The 17,201-nt window shown below is 38.3% G+C and overlaps 1 protein-coding gene across 3 annotated transcripts in view; it reads right to left on the bottom strand.

The window, feature by feature from the left end:
* AOAH (acyloxyacyl hydrolase (neutrophil)) overlaps positions 1-17,201 on the bottom strand; it is a 214,565-nt gene that overhangs the window by 160,508 nt on the left and 36,856 nt on the right. For all 3 annotated transcript variants that reach the window (XM_011950150.1, XM_011950151.1, XM_011950152.1), the window contains one exon: positions 10,249-10,315. In XM_011950150.1, coding sequence (XP_011805540.1) covers positions 10,249-10,315 — 67 coding nt within the window. The remainder of the gene's footprint in view (positions 1-10,248; positions 10,316-17,201) is intronic.

Below are 17,201 nucleotides of genomic sequence, written 5' to 3'. Positions count from 1 at the left end.
GTCTCGATCTCCTGACCTCGTGATCCGCCCGTCTCGGCCTCCCAAAGTGCTGGGATTACAGGCTTGAGCCACCGCGCCCGGCCTGTTATCTGTATATCTTTTTAAGTGAGGCGTCATTTAAGGTCTTCAATTTTAGGTTTATTTTTTAAAACTGGGTTGTTTGTAATTGTTGAGTTTTAAGAGTTTTTTTATGTATACATTTTGGATAACAGATCTTTATTAAATATATACTTTGCAAATAGTTTCTCTGAGTCTATTTATTTGTACTATGTAAAAAGTCATCACAAAACCCAAGGTCAACTAGATTTTCTCCTACACTTTTAAGAGTTTTGTAGTTTTATTTTTTAAATTTATGTCTCTGATTCATTTTGAGTTCATTTTTGTGAAGGATGTAAGGTCTGTGTCTGGATTCATTTTTTGGCACGTAGATATCCATTTGTTCCAACACCATCTGTTGAAATGACTATCTTTTTTTAAATTCATATTGCCTTTGCTCCTTTGTCAAAGGTCAGTTTACTATAATTATGTGGGTCTATTTCTGGGTTCTCTATTCTGTTACATTGATTATTGGTTTATTCTTTCACCAATACCCCACTGTCTTGATTACTATAGCTTTGTAGTAAGACTGAGTTCAAGTAGTATCAGTCCTACAACTTTGTTCTTCTCCTTCAATATTGTGTTGACCATTCTTGATCTTTTGCCTCTCCATATAAACTTCAGAATCAATGTGTCAATATCTATAAAATAATTTGCTGGGATTCAGATTGAGATTGCATTGAATCTACATGTGTTAAGCTGTTTTTCATTGCCATAAACAAATACTTGAGCCTGGGCAATTTACAAAGAAAAGAGGTTTACTTGGTTCACTGTTCTGCAGACTATACAAGCATGGCTCCAGCATCTCTTTTGAGTGAACACTCAGGAAGCTTTCAATCATGGTGGAAGGAAAAGGGCGAGTGGGAAGTATCACATGAAGAATGAAGAGAGCAGGAGTGAGAGAGTGTGGGGAAAAGTACCACACTCTTTTAGACAACCAAATCTCACGTGAACTCAGAGTGTGAACTCACTCATTACCAAGGGGATGGCACTAAACCCTTCATGGGGAATCTGCCCCCATGATCTAATACCTCCTACTAGGCCCTACCTCCAACATGAGAAGTCACATTTCAACATGAGATATGGAGGGGACAAACATCCAAACAATATCACTACAGATCAAATTGGGAAGAACTGACATCTTGACAATACTGATTCCCTCTATTCATGAACAAGGAATATCTTTTCATTTATCTAGTCATTTAATTTATTTCAATAAAGTGTTGTAGTTTTCCTCATAAAGATCTTGCACATATTTTGTTAGATTTACACATAAGGATTCTATTTCTAGAGGTGATAATGTAAATGGTATCATGTGTTTAATTTCAAATTCCACTTGTTCATTGTTGATATATAGGAAAGTGATTCACTTTGTATATTAACTTTGTGTCCTGCAACCTTGCTATAATTGCTTATTAGTTCTAGAATTTTTTTTTTTTTTTTTTGCCGATTCTTTTGGATTTTCCACATAGACAGTCAAGTCACCTGAGAACAAAGTTAGTTTTATTTCTTTCTTCTCGATCAGTAGATTTTTTATTTCCTCTGCCTCTTATTGCATTAGCTAGGACTTTCAGTACAATGTTGAAAAGAATGGTGAAAGGAGCATCCTTGCCTTGTTCCTCATCTTAGTGGGTAAGCTTCTAGTTCTCAGCAGGAAGTATGATGTTCATTGTAGTCTTTTTGTAGATATTCTGTATCCAGTTGAGAAAGTTTCTCTCTAGTTATTTCTAGTTTACTGAGAGTTATTTCAAAATCACAAATGAGTATTGAATTTTGTTAAATGCTTTTTCTGTGTCTATTAATATAATCATGAGATTTTTCTTTTTGAGCCTGTTGATATGATGGACTACAATATTTGATTTTTTAAGGTTGAACCAGTCTTGTATATTTGAGATAAATCTCACTAGTTGTACTGTATAATTCTTTTTATACATTTTTAATTTAATTTCCTAATATTTTGCTGAGGATTTTTAAATCAATTTTCATGAGAGATATTGGTCTGTAGTTTTCTTTTCTTGTAATGTCTTTGCCCGGTTTTGGTATTAGGATGATGCTGACCTCATAGAATGAGTTAGGAAGTGTTCTCTTAGCTTCTATCTTCTGAAATAGATTATAGAGACTTGGTATACTTTCTTCCCCAAATATTTGGTAGAATCTACCAGTGAATCTATTAGGGCTTCGTGTTTTTGTTGTGGAAGATTATTAAATATTGATCCAATTTCTTTAATAGATATAGGCCTATTCAGATTGTCTATTTCCTCTTGTGTGTTTTGGCAGTTTGTGTCTTTCAAGTAATTGGCCCATTTCCCCTAGATTATCAAATTTGTGGGCATAGAATTATTCATAATACTTCTTGATTATCTTTTTAATGTCTTTGGAATTTGTAGTGATGTCCTCTCTTTCATTTCTGATATCAGTAGTTTGTGTTATCTCTCTTTTCGTTAGTTGGTCTGGCTAGAGGTTTATCAATTTTATTGATATTTTCAAAAAACCTAGCTTTTGGTTTAATTTTCTCTATTGATTTCCTGTGTTCAATGTCCTTGTTTTCTGCTCAAATTTTTCTTATTTATCTTCTGTTTATTTTGGATTTACTTTGCTCTTCTTTTTCCAGTTTCTTAAGGTAGAAGCTTAGATGACTCATTCTAGGTTTTTCTTTTTTTCTAATATAGTCATTCAATGCTACAAATTTCTCTCTAAGCACTGCTTTCACTTCGTCACACGAATTTTGATAAGTTTTATTTTCAATTTTATTTGGTTCAAAATACCTTAAAATTTCTTTTGAGATTTCTTCTTAGGTTCATATGTTATTTAGAAGTGTTTAATCTCCATGTATTTTGTGATTTCTAGTTATCTTTCTTTTATTGATTTCTAGTTTAATACCAACGTTGTCTGACAGCAGACATTGCATAATTTCTATTCTTTTAAAATAAAATGTGTTTTATGTCTCAGAATGTAACGTATCTTGGTGAATGTTTCACATTAACCTGAGAAGAATGTGTATTCTGCTGTTGTTGGATAAAACAGTCCTTAGATGTCAATTACATCTGGTTGATTGATAGTGTTGTTGAGTTCAACTACAGTAGTCCCCCCTTATCTGAAGTTTTGATCTCCATGGTTTCAGTTATTTGTGGTCAACTGTAGTCCAAAAGTATTAAACGAAAAACTCCAGAAAGAAATAACACATAAATTTTAAATTGCATGCTGTTTTCAATAGGATGATGAAATCTTGCACCATCCCACTTCCTCTCACCTGGTATGTGAATTGTCCCTTTGTTCAGCATACCCATGCTGTATACACTACCTACTTGTTAGTCACTCAGTAGCCTTTTCAGTTATCAGATTGATTGTCACTGTCTCACAGCGCTTATGTTCAAGTAACCCTTATTTTACTTGATAACAGCCCCAAGGCACAAGGGTACTGTGCCTAATTTATAAATTAAACTTTGTCATAGACATGGCATAGGAAAAAACATAGTATATGTAGGATTTAGTACTTTTATCCATGGTTTCAGGCATCCACCGGTGGTTCTGGAACATATTTCTCACAGATAAGGGAAGATTACTATATGTGTTTACTGATTTTCTGTTGGCTGGAGCTGTCCATTTCTGACAGAGGGATGTTGAAGTCTCCAACTACAATAGTGGATTCATCTATTTATCTTTGCAGTTCCATCAGTTTTTGCCTCACATATTTTGATGCTTTGCTTTTAGGTGCATATATATTAAGAATTTTTGTCTTATTAGAGAACTGACTCTTTTATCATTATGTAAGTTTTATCCCTTTATCCCTGATAACTTTCCTTGCTTTGCAGTATGTTCTGTTTCAAATTAATATGGCTACTCTTTCTTTTGATTAATGTTAGCATGGTATAGCTTTCTCTATCTCCTTTCACTCTATATTTATCTTTCTATTTGAAGTGAGTTTCTTGTTAGACAGCAAATAATTGAGTCTAATTTTTTGATCCACTCTGACAATTTCTGTTTCTTAGTTGGTGCATTTAAACCATTGACAGTCAAAATGATTATTGATACAGTTAATACCTACCATATCTGTTACTGTTTTTTATTTGTTGCCCTTGTTCTTTGTTTTTATTTTTGTTTTTTACTCTTTTTCATTTCTCCCCTGCTCCCTCACTCCTACCATCAGAAACATGAGAGTTTGTGTGTGTGTGTGTGTTTCTAATAACTACTGTGAGAAATTAGTTGAACTCCTGGAGGCAAAACTCACAAAAGAGTGAGTGGGCACACCCCTATGACTTGGTCCCCCTGGAATTTTTAACACAAATTTGTCTACATCTAGCTCCAGCAATTTGTCTATTACAGTACAGATTATCTTTCTTTAATACTGGCTCCTGTGGCAATTTTTGATCTGGAAAGTTGTGATTCTCTGTATCCACCTGTTTCTCCCCAGTTTTGGAGGCAGCAGCTTGCCCAATAATCTTACTTATTTTGCTGTTCCTTTGTTTTTTTGGAGACAGAGTCTCCATTTGTCACCCAGGCTGTAGTGCAATGGTGTTAGCTGACCGCAACCTTCGCCTCCTGGGTTCAAGCGATTTTCATGCCTCAGGTTCTAGAGTAGATGGGATTAGAGAGGTGCACCACCACCTCCGGCTAATTTTTATATTTTTGGTAGAGACGGGGTTTCACTATGTTGGCCAAAGTGGTCTTAAACTCCTGGCCTCAAGTGATCCACCCGTCTTGGCCCCCAAAGTGTTGGGATTACAGGCATGAGCCACCACCCCCAGCCCTTATCTTACTTCTCTTAAAGATCTATGAAGTATTGTTGGTTTTTCAGTTTGTTCAGCTTTTTAACCTGTTGTTAGAAGAATGGTGACTTTCAAACTTCATAATGTTGAACCTATCACATTTTCATTTACTTCCTTTTACTACTTTTACAGCTACAGAAGTATATAGGAGTGCAGCATACAAGAAGGGGAGGTCTTCAACACTTTGGCATAGCCAGCTAATTGACTGCTTGAATTAGAATCATGGTAGAATTACAGTCGATGATGATGACCATCATTATCATCATAAATCTAAAGAGGAGCAAGGATGACAGAGCCTGTGGCGGGGTTAGGGGAATAGAGCCTTTTTCACTTGAAAGTGCTCATATTTAGACCTGTGACATTACTTTCAAAGGAGGTTTTATATATAAATTGTAGTCACAGAGATCCCCCAAAAGAACTGAAAGATCTTCTTCATATAACTTAATACTTTTATCTTGTTTCTAGGTCACATCCTTTACAGTGTACTATGAATTTAATCATTTCTATAAATCTTGTAATTATCTTGTGAATAACAGAATTATATTGCCCCCTCTTTTTTTAAATAGAGTCTCTCTCTGTTGCCCAGGCTGGAGTGCAGCAGTGTGATTTCGGCTCACTGCAGCCTCCACCTCCTGAGTTCAAGCGAATCTTCTGCCTCAGCCTCCCGAGTAGCTGAGATTACAGGCACCCGCCACCATGCCTGGCTAAGTTTTACAGTTTTAATAAAGACGGGGTTTCACCGTGTTGATTAGGCTGGTCTCAAACTCCTGACCTCAATTGATCCACCCGCCTTGGCCTCCCAAAGTGCTGGGATTACAGGCGTGACTCACAGAGCGCAGTAGCTCTGCCCTGTATTTTTAATGCCTCTCCCAAAGCCACTAATTACATTTAAGGTATACCATAATTGTTATCAATTCTGTTTTGCATTTTTTTCTTAAAACTGTTAGTAGTTTATGCCTGTCCTGATCTCAGAGAACTCCTGGGCTGAGGACACAAGAATTTATGATTTAGAGAGAAGCATAAATAGATACCAGGAAGCAACACTGCCAGACAGAGACCAGAGTCAGGCTTGCTACAGGAATGGAGAGAGCAGTGGCGATCTGGGCCACACAGAGGGGGACCCAGCTGTGGTTACTGGCTGAGATTGAGTTGCCCGCTGAAGCAGCTCCTCCCTGCATGACTCAGGTTCTTGGGGAAAACCCTGAGTTCTCAGGTATCCTTTTTTTTTTTTTTTTTTTAACGTCTTGTGGCTCTGCCTGTGGGAAGGAAATGTAATTGCTGCATAATTAGTCCATGAATTATTGAGAACTGAGTGGTGTGAAATAATGAGGAAGGATGCCCTTTGGGTTAGAAACTACATTTAATATTGGAAGACTGATATTCAAGTAAAACTAAATCATGAAGTTGTCATTTTCAGGGTCTACGTCAATCTCGAGCTGTGTCTGATGGCTTAAAACAAGCTGTAAGAAGAACATGCCCAATGAAGAAAAATTTCTATCAGCTCACAACTAATACACAGAGTGGGAGATTATGGACAAACAAAACACATGGTGGACAGAACCAAGAAGTGGGGATCAGACATCTGTTGTTTATTCATTTATTACATCTGTGGTTCTTCCAAAGTGGCCCACCTCATGCTAGCGAGAATTAGTCTCTTTATTAGAAAGAAAAATGTGATTCAGGCTGGAGTGCAGTGGAGTCATCTCAGCTCACTGCAACCTGTGTCTTCAGGGTTCAAGCGATTCCCCTGCCTCAAGCTCCCGAGTAGCTGATACTACAGGCGCACGCCACCACACCCAGCTGTTTATTTTGTATTTTAGTAGAGACAGCGTTTCACCATTTTGGCCAGGATGGTCTCGATCTCCTGACCTCGTGATCCGCTCTCCTCAGCCTCCCAAAGTGCTGAGATTACAGGCGTGAGCAACAGCGCCCGCCCGCGAGTCTCATTCTTTCTCCATACCTATGCCCGCTTGTCTCTTGTACAGTTCACATGCTGTACAGTTTGCATCTGCAGTGATGAGTACTGTGTTCTTTCTCTGATTCTTGTGCTTCACTGGTTCTCACACTCATCACTCTATAGCCAGGTACAGAAGAGCTGCTTGTGTCTGAATTGCCCCAGGCCACTTCTCGGTAACTCCCAGCACACTGCTCTCGGGAGCTGTTCTCTGGCACCCCCTTTTGGTCACTTGCATGTACTGCCCCCTTTGAGTTCTGGGACTTTTCAGTTTGCTAATCTGGTTCCCTGATCTAGGCTCCTAGTAGGTGTATCGAATAGACAAAAGGGTTTCTTTTCTTTCTTTTTTTTTTCTGTCCTCATGCTTTTAAAAAACTTTCTTCACAGCAGTCTAGTCACGGCTCATCTGTAATCATACTTTTTTTTTTTTTAATTATTTCAACAAACACTTATTGAAGACTTTCTATGCTTAAGTATTGCACCTGCGCCTGGAGATACAAAGCTCTCTCCTTTTCCCCCCAACCCTTCCTACCTCTTTTTCTTACTTTCTTTTGTACTTTTATAAACATATAGTCAGTATTTTGCTAAGTACCTGCAGATAGATGCAAAGATGAATAAAATGTAGTCCTAGCCCTCAAAAGGTTTTCCATCTAGTTAGCAACTTAGAAAAGTAAATGGATAATTCAATTACAAACAGCTGTGGTAAATGCCATGTTAAGGGTTTGCACAGGGTATTAGGAAAATGTGTGCATGCTCATGAATGTACATGTCTGTATGAGTGTGCATGTGTGTATATGTATGTGTGTATGTGTGCATGTCTGTGGGTGTGCACGTGTTTGTGTTTGTGTTGTGTATGTGTGTGTGCCTGTTTGCCTATGTGTGTGGGAGTGGGTTCATAAGATTTGTTTGGGGTAGAGGTAGGGGGTAGAGCTTTGGATGTGCCAAGCTGAGTGAACATCTCATACAAAGATCCTGAGGCAGAAACCTCCTGGTGTGTGGGGAGACTACAAGTGGTTTGGAGTGTAGTGTGCTATGGAGTGGCAAGGGGTGAGTCTGGAAATGCCCTCAGAAACCAGTTCCTGATGAGCCTTGTGTATGGGGATAGAAGTCCTGCAGAGGATGGGAAGACTTTGAAGAATTTTATGTTCAGGCAGTACCATAGTTAGGTTTGCATTAAAACATACTAGTCTAGCTATAATGTAGATTATGAAACTGCAGGGCAATGGGCTAGTTTGTAGGCCTGGAGTCCAGTTAGGGGGCAGTGGCAATAATAGTGGCACTCGCTAAGAATAAAAGGTCTCTGCCTTCCAAACACAGCCGAGGGGTTATGAAAAATTGTTCACCATAACAGAGCGAGATCACTATTAAGAGAGGCAGGTGCACTGATGACCTCCCTGCCTGTATGATTTTATGTTCCTTCTGTCTTTAAAATTTTGTGACTCTAGGCTACACTGTTGTAGAGGGGGATGCTGTCCTTTGAACATTTCTGCTGTAAGGCTAATGGCCCCTTGAAGAGGAATCAGGTAAGAATGTTCCTAGGAACCAACCCAAATGCCCATCAATGATAGACTGCATAAAGAAAATGTGGCACATATGTACCATGGAATACCATGCAGCCATAAAAAGGATGAGTGCATGTCCTTTGCAGGGACATAGATGAAGCTGGAAACCATCATTCTCAGCAAACTAACACAGGTACAGAAAACCAAACACCACATGTTCTCATTCATAAGTGGGAGTTGAACAATGGGAACACATGGACACAGGGAGGGGAACATCACACACCAGGGCCTTTCAGAGGGTGGGGGAAAGGGGAGGGAGAGCATTAGGACAAATACCTAATGAATGCGGGGCTTAAAACCCAGATGATGGATTGACAGGTGCAGCAAACCACCATGACACATGTATACCTATGTAACAAACTTGCATGTTCATCACATATATCCCAGAACTTAAAGTTAAAAAAAAAAAGGCCGGATGCAGTGGCTCACGCCTGTAATCCCAGCACTTTAGGAGACCGAAGCGGGCGGATCACGAGATCAGGAGATTGAGACCATCCTGGCTAACACGGTGAAACTCCGTCTCTACTAAAAATACAAAAAATTAGCCAGGCGTGATGGCGGGCGCCTGTAGTCCCAGCTACTCAGGAGGCTGAGGCAGGAGAATGGCGTGAACCCAGGAGGCGGAGCTTGCAGTGAGCCGAGATCGTGCCACTGCACTCCAGCCTGGGCAATAGAGCGAGACTCTGTCTCAGAAAAATAAAATAAAATAAAATAGAATGTTCCTAGGAGCACTGTTCACAAGAGTTAAAACCAGTAAGCAATTAAACATATAATTTAGGTATAATAAATTATAAAATGTTTATAATAACATGTATATGATAATGAATGATTTATATTTGTATATTTTATACATAATAAAACCATAGAAAAACCTCCATAATTTTTTTTATAGAAAGCAAGAGAAGGATGAACATGGAATTTAGGATGATGCTCACTTGGATGGGAAAAGCCTGAGAATAAAGGGGAGGGACCATAGGGGCAGGGAAAGTTGTTGTCAAGGTCCTAGACTTTGTTTTGGGTGGTAGGTTCGGGAGCTTACTTCAGTATTCAAAGTCACTAGATAAGAATATAGTAAGTGTAAGACGGCTATGTATGGATCATTGATGAGAGAGTGCCATGAACTGAGAAACAGGGCTTATTTGATTCAGTGCCCTGAGCTCAAAAAAACAAAAACAGTAGCTGGGCGTGGTAGCTCATGCCTGTAATCTCAGCACTTTGAGAGGTCAAGGTGGGCGGATCATGAGGTCAAGAGTTTGAGACCAGCCTAGCCAATATGGTGAAACCCCATCTCTACTAAGAATACAAAAATTATCCGGGCGTGGTGGCGCAGGCCTGTAATCCCAGCCTCTTATGAGGCTGAGGCAGGAGTATTGCTTGAACCCAGGAGGCGGAGGTTGCAGTCATCCGAGATCACACCACTGCACTCCAGCCTGGGCTACAGAGCAAGACTCTGTCTCAGAAATAAATAAATAAATAAAAGGGAAAAAAGAAAAACAGTAAAAGAAAAAGCAGACGGTGATAATGCGAGGAGCAAGGGCTGGGAATAGGGAGGTGGAGAGAAGCCAGGAAACCAGCGAAGTGGGAAGAGAAGATGTGGTCTGGGAATCCAGGGAGGCAGAGAGAGCTCAGGAGAAAGGTTCAATCACCCGAGTACAGGTTGCCACACTGTAATTCAAGGGGAGCCTTGCGTAGAGTGACGAAGGATCCAAATCAGATTCCAGTTTTCCACTGTTACTAAGAGCTGGAATAACAGCTCGAGCCCTGTCCAGTAAGCACATCAAGCTGAACACAGAGCCTCCTGCCTCCTAGTTTTCTTGTTCTTCCCATGTCCCAGCAATGGAATCAGAGTTATGTGTCATGGCATACTCACAGTTTTATGATGTCTGATCCAAACTTGTCAATGACTAAATAGCAGGTGGTTTTCAACAACAGTTTTTCTAAAAAATAAAGAGGGAAATTGAATATATTTTTATTGCAACAAATTTAACACACCTTAATAATGATTATCTTTACTAGGAACACTGAAGCTGAGTGATTAACTTATGATTAATTTGAATATTAAATTTTAAGGATTTGAAGGAAATGTTACAGCCGCTGTATGTATTAAATATCACTTCTGTCTCAGGTTTATGTGAATGCCACCTAACCATCCAGGTTAAAGATAAGCAATTTATTCTAAAAACACAGTTACATGTTGGGTTTTCCTTTTCTTTCTTTCTTTTTATTTTTTTTTTCCTACAGGGAATATCGGCTATGACCTCATTTGTTGAAGTTGAAAGAAATGAGACTTACATTAAAGTCAATAATCTGAAACACAGCTCTGTTAGGAATGGTCTTTTCTGGTGTTTATTCAAAGGAAAATACTTCACTTGGGGTCCTTAGGTTTGCTGTTATTATCCCAGAGATAAAAGGAGATGGCAGTTACAGGTGATCCTGCACTGCTACCTTCATCATAGGACACAGATACACTCCACACACATACACCTACTAACAACATAATCTCCCCCCACCTCCTATGAGAGCACATGAATGTTTTGTGAGTTCGCCCTTCCACACAATGAAACCTGTTAGCTCTTTGGTCCTGTTTCTCCAGTTTGTGAGTCTATTGTGGAGCCCTGGTAATTCAACTGAGGATCTTAGCAGAGTTAGGGATGCATCAGCTGTCCTAGAAAGAGCTAGAAAACCCTGATTGAGGAGAATCTATCTTGTCATGATGCATCTCACATAGGGCAGCCCAGGCCTTGCTGGATGATGGAGTGGTGAAACAAGATAAATATGGCAACGCTCCCTGGTACTTCAATTTTGCTTAATGTTAAATAATGTTAAATATTATTTTTGTATTAAAATAGATATATTATATGACTTTTTAGACAAAAAAGTATGAGACTTTAAATACACTGTGCTCGGCTGGGCGCAGTGGCTCATGCCTGTAATCCCAGCACTTTGGAAGGGCAAGGTGGGTGGATCGCCTGAGGTCAGGAGTTTGAGACCAGCCTGGCCAACATAGTGAAACCCCATCTCTCCTAAAAATACAAAAAATTAGCTGGGTGTGGTGACTGGCGCTTGTAATCTCAGCTACTCGGGAGGCTGAGGCAGGAGAACCGCTTGAACCTGGGAGGCGGAGGTTGCCGTGAGCCGAGATCGAGCCATTGCACTCCAGCCTGGGCAACAAGAGTGAAACTCCGTCTCAAATAAATAAATAAATAAATAAATAAATAAATAAATAAATTGTGCTCTTGAAGTAGGCAATTAAAACCGTGTTCTCACATTACGAGTGACCTTACAGAAACAAAAAGGATGATAAGGGAATGTTATGAACAGGTGCATGGCAATAAATTAGGTAACTTAGAGAAAATAAAAAATTCTTAGAAAGACACATGATGCCCAAATGGACTCAAGAATAAATAGACAATTTTAAGAAACATGTAACAAGCAAAGAGATTGAATTAGTAATTTAAAACCTCCCACAAAAGAACGCCTAAGATCAGACAGCTTCACCAGATAGGATTCACCGGCGAATCTACCAAAAAGTTAAAGAATTAATAACAATTTATCAAGAACTCTACCAAAAAATGGAAGCAGAGTGATCATTTCTTAACTTATTTAAGAAGTTAATATTACCATGATACTAAAACCAGAAACCTTCCTCCGAAAAAATGTAGACCCGAACTTCTCATGAATATAACCACAAGATCCTCAACAAAATACAAACAAATAAGATCCAACAATACAGAAATTATACACCATGATCAGGTGGGATTTATCCCAGGAATGCAAAATCGGTTTAACATCTGAAAATCAGTTAATGGATTACTCCCATATCAACAACATAAAAAACTATATGATTATCCAATATAGGCAGAAGATATTTGACAAAATATAACACTGCTTCATGATTTTATTAGGAATAAAAGGGAATATCCTCAATCTAATAAAGGTTATCTACAAAAAACTTGACAACTAACATGATATTTAGTGGTGAAAGTTTAAATACTGTCCCCTCAGTATTAGGAAAATATAAGAATATCTGCATTCACTACTTTTATTCAACATTATAAGTTCTAGCTAGGAGAATTAGGCAAGAAAAAGAAATAAAAAGCATTCAGATTGGAAAGTAAAGAAGTAAAACTATCTTGTAGCTGATGTGATCTTCTATGTAGAAAATCCTAAGGAATATATTAAAAATTATAAGAACCAACAAATAAGTTCAGTAAGGTTGCAGAATACAAGATCAATATGAAAAACCAATTGTGTTTCTATATAGCAGAAGTGAGCAAGTAAAAACTGAAATTAAGGAAAACAATTTCATCTACAGTAGCATCAAAAAGAACTAAATTCGTAGGAACAAACTTAACCAAAAAAAAGTGCAAAATACATACTCTGAAAACTACATTGTTAAAAGAAGTTAAAGGAGACCTAAATACATGGAAAGACCTTCCATATTCATGAATTGGCAGACTTAATATTGTAAAGAGGGAAATTCTTCCCAAACTGATCCACAGATTCAATGGAATCTCTACCAAAATCCTAGCTAACTTCTTTGCAGAAACTGAGCAGCAGATCGTAACATTCATACGAAAAGTCAAGCTACTCAGAACATCAAAACAATATTGAAAGAGAAGAACAAAGTTGGGGGACTGACATTTCCCAATTTCAAAGCTAGACAGCTACCGTAATCAAGATAGCATGGTATTAACATAAAGACAGACATATGGATCAATGAAATAGAATCAATAGTTCAGAAACAAACCCTAACATTTAGTCAAATGATTTTCAGTAAAAGTGCAAAGACCATTTCACTGGAGGAATTTAACAAATGGTGGTGGGACAACTGGATAGCCACAGGCAAAGGAATGAATTTGGACACTTACTTCATATCATATACAAAAATTAACTCAAAATGGGTCAAAGACCTAAATGTAAGAGCGAAAACTGTAAAATTCCTACAAGAAAACACTGGCATAAATCTTAGTGACTTTGGGTTAGGCAATGTTTTCTTAGATATGACACCAAAAGCACAAGTAAAAGAAGAAAAACAAAACAGACAAACTTGACTTCATTAAAATAAAAACAAGTTTTGTGCTTCGTAGAACACCAACAAGAAAGTAAAAAGACAACCCACAGAATGGGAGAAAATTTTCGCCAATCATATATCAAATGACCTATCACAGTACTAGAATATATAAAGGACTATTACAACTCAACAATAAAAAGACAAATAGTCCAATTAAAATATGTACAAAGAATCTGAATAGACGGTTTTCCAAAGAAGATATACCAATGTCCAAAAGCCACATGAAAATATACTCAACGTCATTAGCTACCAAGGAAATGAAATTCAAAGCCAAAATGAGATACAACTTCATATCCACTATAATGTGCTATAATAAAAGAGAGAATCATATGTGTTGGTGAGGATGTGGAGAAATCAGAAAGCTTGTACAATGCTGACAGGAATGTAAACTGGTGCAGCCAGTTTGTAACCAGCCTATCAGCTCCTCAGACTGTTTGACATAGAGTTACTATGTGATCCAGCATATGTATGTGTGTATATATGTATATATATACACCATATATATGTGTATATATATATGGTAGAACCAAAAACATGTGTCCACACAGAAACGTGTACACAAATATTTATAGCAGCATTTTGCATAAGAGCCAAGAAATGTAAACTGCTCAAATATCCATCAGCTAATAGAGAAACAAACGTGGTATATGCATACAATGGAATATTATTCAACCATAAAAAGTAATAAAGTTATGATACATGCTACAACATAGTGAATCTCTAAAACACTATGCTAAGGGAAAGAAATCAGTCACACAAGACCAGATATTGTATGATTCCATTTATATGAAATGCCCAAAAGAGGCAAAGTCATAGACACAGAAAGTAGATTAGTGGTTGCTTAAGGCTGGAAAGAGTGGGTGTTTGGGGGATGCTAAAGGGCATGTAGTTTCTTTCTGGTGTAACAAAAATGTTCTAAAATTGATTGTGGTGACTGATTAACACGCAACTCTATGACCATACTGAAAGTCACTAAATGAGTGAACTGTATAGTATGCGAATTGTAGCTTAATAAAAGTGTTTAAAAACAGATTCCCTCTCCCTTGGGCTCCTTTTTAGGGGTGCTACTGTGGAGAGGGTCAAGAAGCTCTGATGTCATAGTATACTCAGAGACCTGCATTTCATTCAGTACCAGCCCACTGGCTTCTGGCCTTGGAGATATTGCATCCCCTTTCTGGACTTCCGTTTCCTCATCTGAAAAATGTGGGTGTAGGATTTGGTCCCTTTCACTATAGTGTCTGCTAAGTTTGGGGACTTTCATAAGAAACATTCCAAATTAAGTGAAGGAGCTTTGGAAAAAAGTTAAAAGTACTGCTAATGCAGAACTGGCTTAGCCTAGAGCAGAGCAATTTAAAAACGGACATTAGGGTGTTCTTTGATAAACTTCTAATACTGGCTGAAAGGCAGAGAAAATTCATCTTCTTTCTGGTAAGATAAGCAGTGTGTGTGTCTTAGAATTCTGCTTAGCTCAAGTCAAAGCGAACGGCTGCAGGTTCCTCCCTCCCTGAGCAGGACCATTCGAACACTTTCCGATAGTGTCTTCTGTGACTGTTAGCTTGAGAGGCCCCTGGAGCAATGGCTGCTGTGGGACATGAGATGCCCTCTGAGAGCTAAGTTCTGAGATCAACACCGAAGGGTACGAAGCAGAAATATGCAAAATCTCCGGAAAGAGCCAGCTATCCCCAGTCAGCCATGATCAGATGGTAACCTGATTGCTACTAATACACCTGAAGAAAAATTTGGCATTTACATATTGACAGTAACCTAGCTAAAGTAAAAATTATACTGTTAAACTCTGCCTGAGACAAGGAACATACAAGAGTATTTAATTTCTACAGATTAAAAGAGACTTGGAACAGCATAGGAAAAAAGAAAATGTGGCTATTCCAAAGGGCAAAAAGGATTAAAATAAGACCAATTAAGTAGTTATCATACATTGGGTGTATACAGATGTATGTGTAAATAAAATGTAGGCCATTCCAATTTGTAAGTTACTTTCATGTTTACCATCACTTTCTTTCTCATAAGAATCTGATGACGGAGTAATTACTTTTATCTTCATTCTGTAGACAAGAACATTAAGACTTAGAGAGCTTAAGATCACAAACATAGCAAGTGGTTCAACTGAGATTAAAATATTTTACTCCAAAAGGTGTTGGTATTTGTAGTATACATTTCAATGTGCTTAGGATATTTTATTTGATATTTTATTCTACCTCAAATGTAGCAGGTATTGTTATACATTGTTATATGTATAACATGTATACATTATTTCATACAATATGTATACATTATTATAGACAAACTTGAAGCACAGTATGACCAAGTGACCACGTAATTTTTTTTTTTTTTTTTTTTAGCCAGTCTTGATCTGTCACCAAGTTGGAGTGCAGTGGTGCAATCTCAGTTCACTGCAACCTCCACCTCCAGGGTTCAAGAGATTCTTCTGCCTCAACCTTCTGAGTAGCTAGGACTACAGGCATATGCCACCATGCCCAGCTAATTTTTGTATTTTTAGTAGAGACAGAGTTTCACCATGTTGGCCAGGATGGTCGCAATCTCTTGACCTTGTGATCCGCCCACCTTGGCCTCCTAAAGTGTTGGGATTGCAGGCATGAGCCACCACGCCTGGCCAACCACACTATTTCACAAGTACATATTCTAGGATGCATTCAGACTTTCAGAATCTCCAGAGTAGGCATGAAGTGCCTTCTTCCTTTTAAGACTACATGAGCTTCTAACAATTATATTCTACGGAGATAGGATTTCTGCATAGGTGACCCAAGAAAGTGAAGTTATAGCAAGACTCTCAGGGCTTATGATTCTATCGACCCCTGACTAGTGAGAATGATTCCATTAATCATTTTTTCATTAACAATTCTGAGATTCTTCCATGGTGCTTCCTAATGAGAGCCACAAGCAAAAGCAGTGGATGAAACTGAAGGTTGGAAATGCTTTGCATGATTAGAAAAAAACTGTCTTATAGGGCACAGGGAAAGGCAACCTGATTTACTAAGAGATTATTCTCAAGAATGGTGCTTACGTGATTTCCCTGCTAAAGATTTGATTTTTGTACTTTTTTTAGCTTTGGAGGTGAAAGTAATACTTCCCTAAAAAATAATTTTAAAATAATTGTGTGTTTATGTGCTTAATTTCATATCCTTCTATCCCCCATTCACCTGGCCTACCAGATGGAAGGCAATGCAATACTTGATCCCAGTAGGCGCTGTGGGTCAGGCCTAGTAAGTCTTCCAGGAGAAATCCTCAGCTAGGAGAACGTTCATTTTTGCCACCCCATACAACTCACATAACAATTCTGTTTCTGTGTCCTGTTTTTCTCATCCATAAAATGGAAGCAATACTGCCCATGGTGTCCTTTAACCTGAACTGAGTGTTCTATTTTCAGCTGAAGATAAAACATGAATTGATAAAATGAAAATAACCCCCAACAACCTTCTTAATCCTTTAAAATTGCTCCAATTGAAAAGGCAACCCATCACTGAAAACCAAAATATCTACCTCGTTTCCCTCAGTGAAATACCAGCTTCCACTTCACCAGAATCTGACTTTCAGCCTCTCACCTGATCTTACCAGGCTCTGACATTTCCTGTTCGAAGTCAGAAGAAGCTAAGATGGTACTTTGAACACCAGCAATCCTGTGTTGGGTTGTTTTATATTTTGCTAGTATATTAAGAAGAGGGAATAATCTAGGAAATAGGATTTTTAGTCAGTCTTTCACCTTTGGACGA

This window comes from Colobus angolensis, unplaced genomic scaffold, assembly GCF_000951035.1.
Source record: "Colobus angolensis palliatus isolate OR3802 unplaced genomic scaffold, Cang.pa_1.0 Scaffold302, whole genome shotgun sequence".
In the NCBI taxonomy this organism is placed as follows: domain Eukaryota; kingdom Metazoa; phylum Chordata; class Mammalia; order Primates; family Cercopithecidae; genus Colobus; species Colobus angolensis.
Note: the sequence above shows the minus strand (reverse complement) of the source record. Positions and strands in the feature narration are given on the sequence as shown.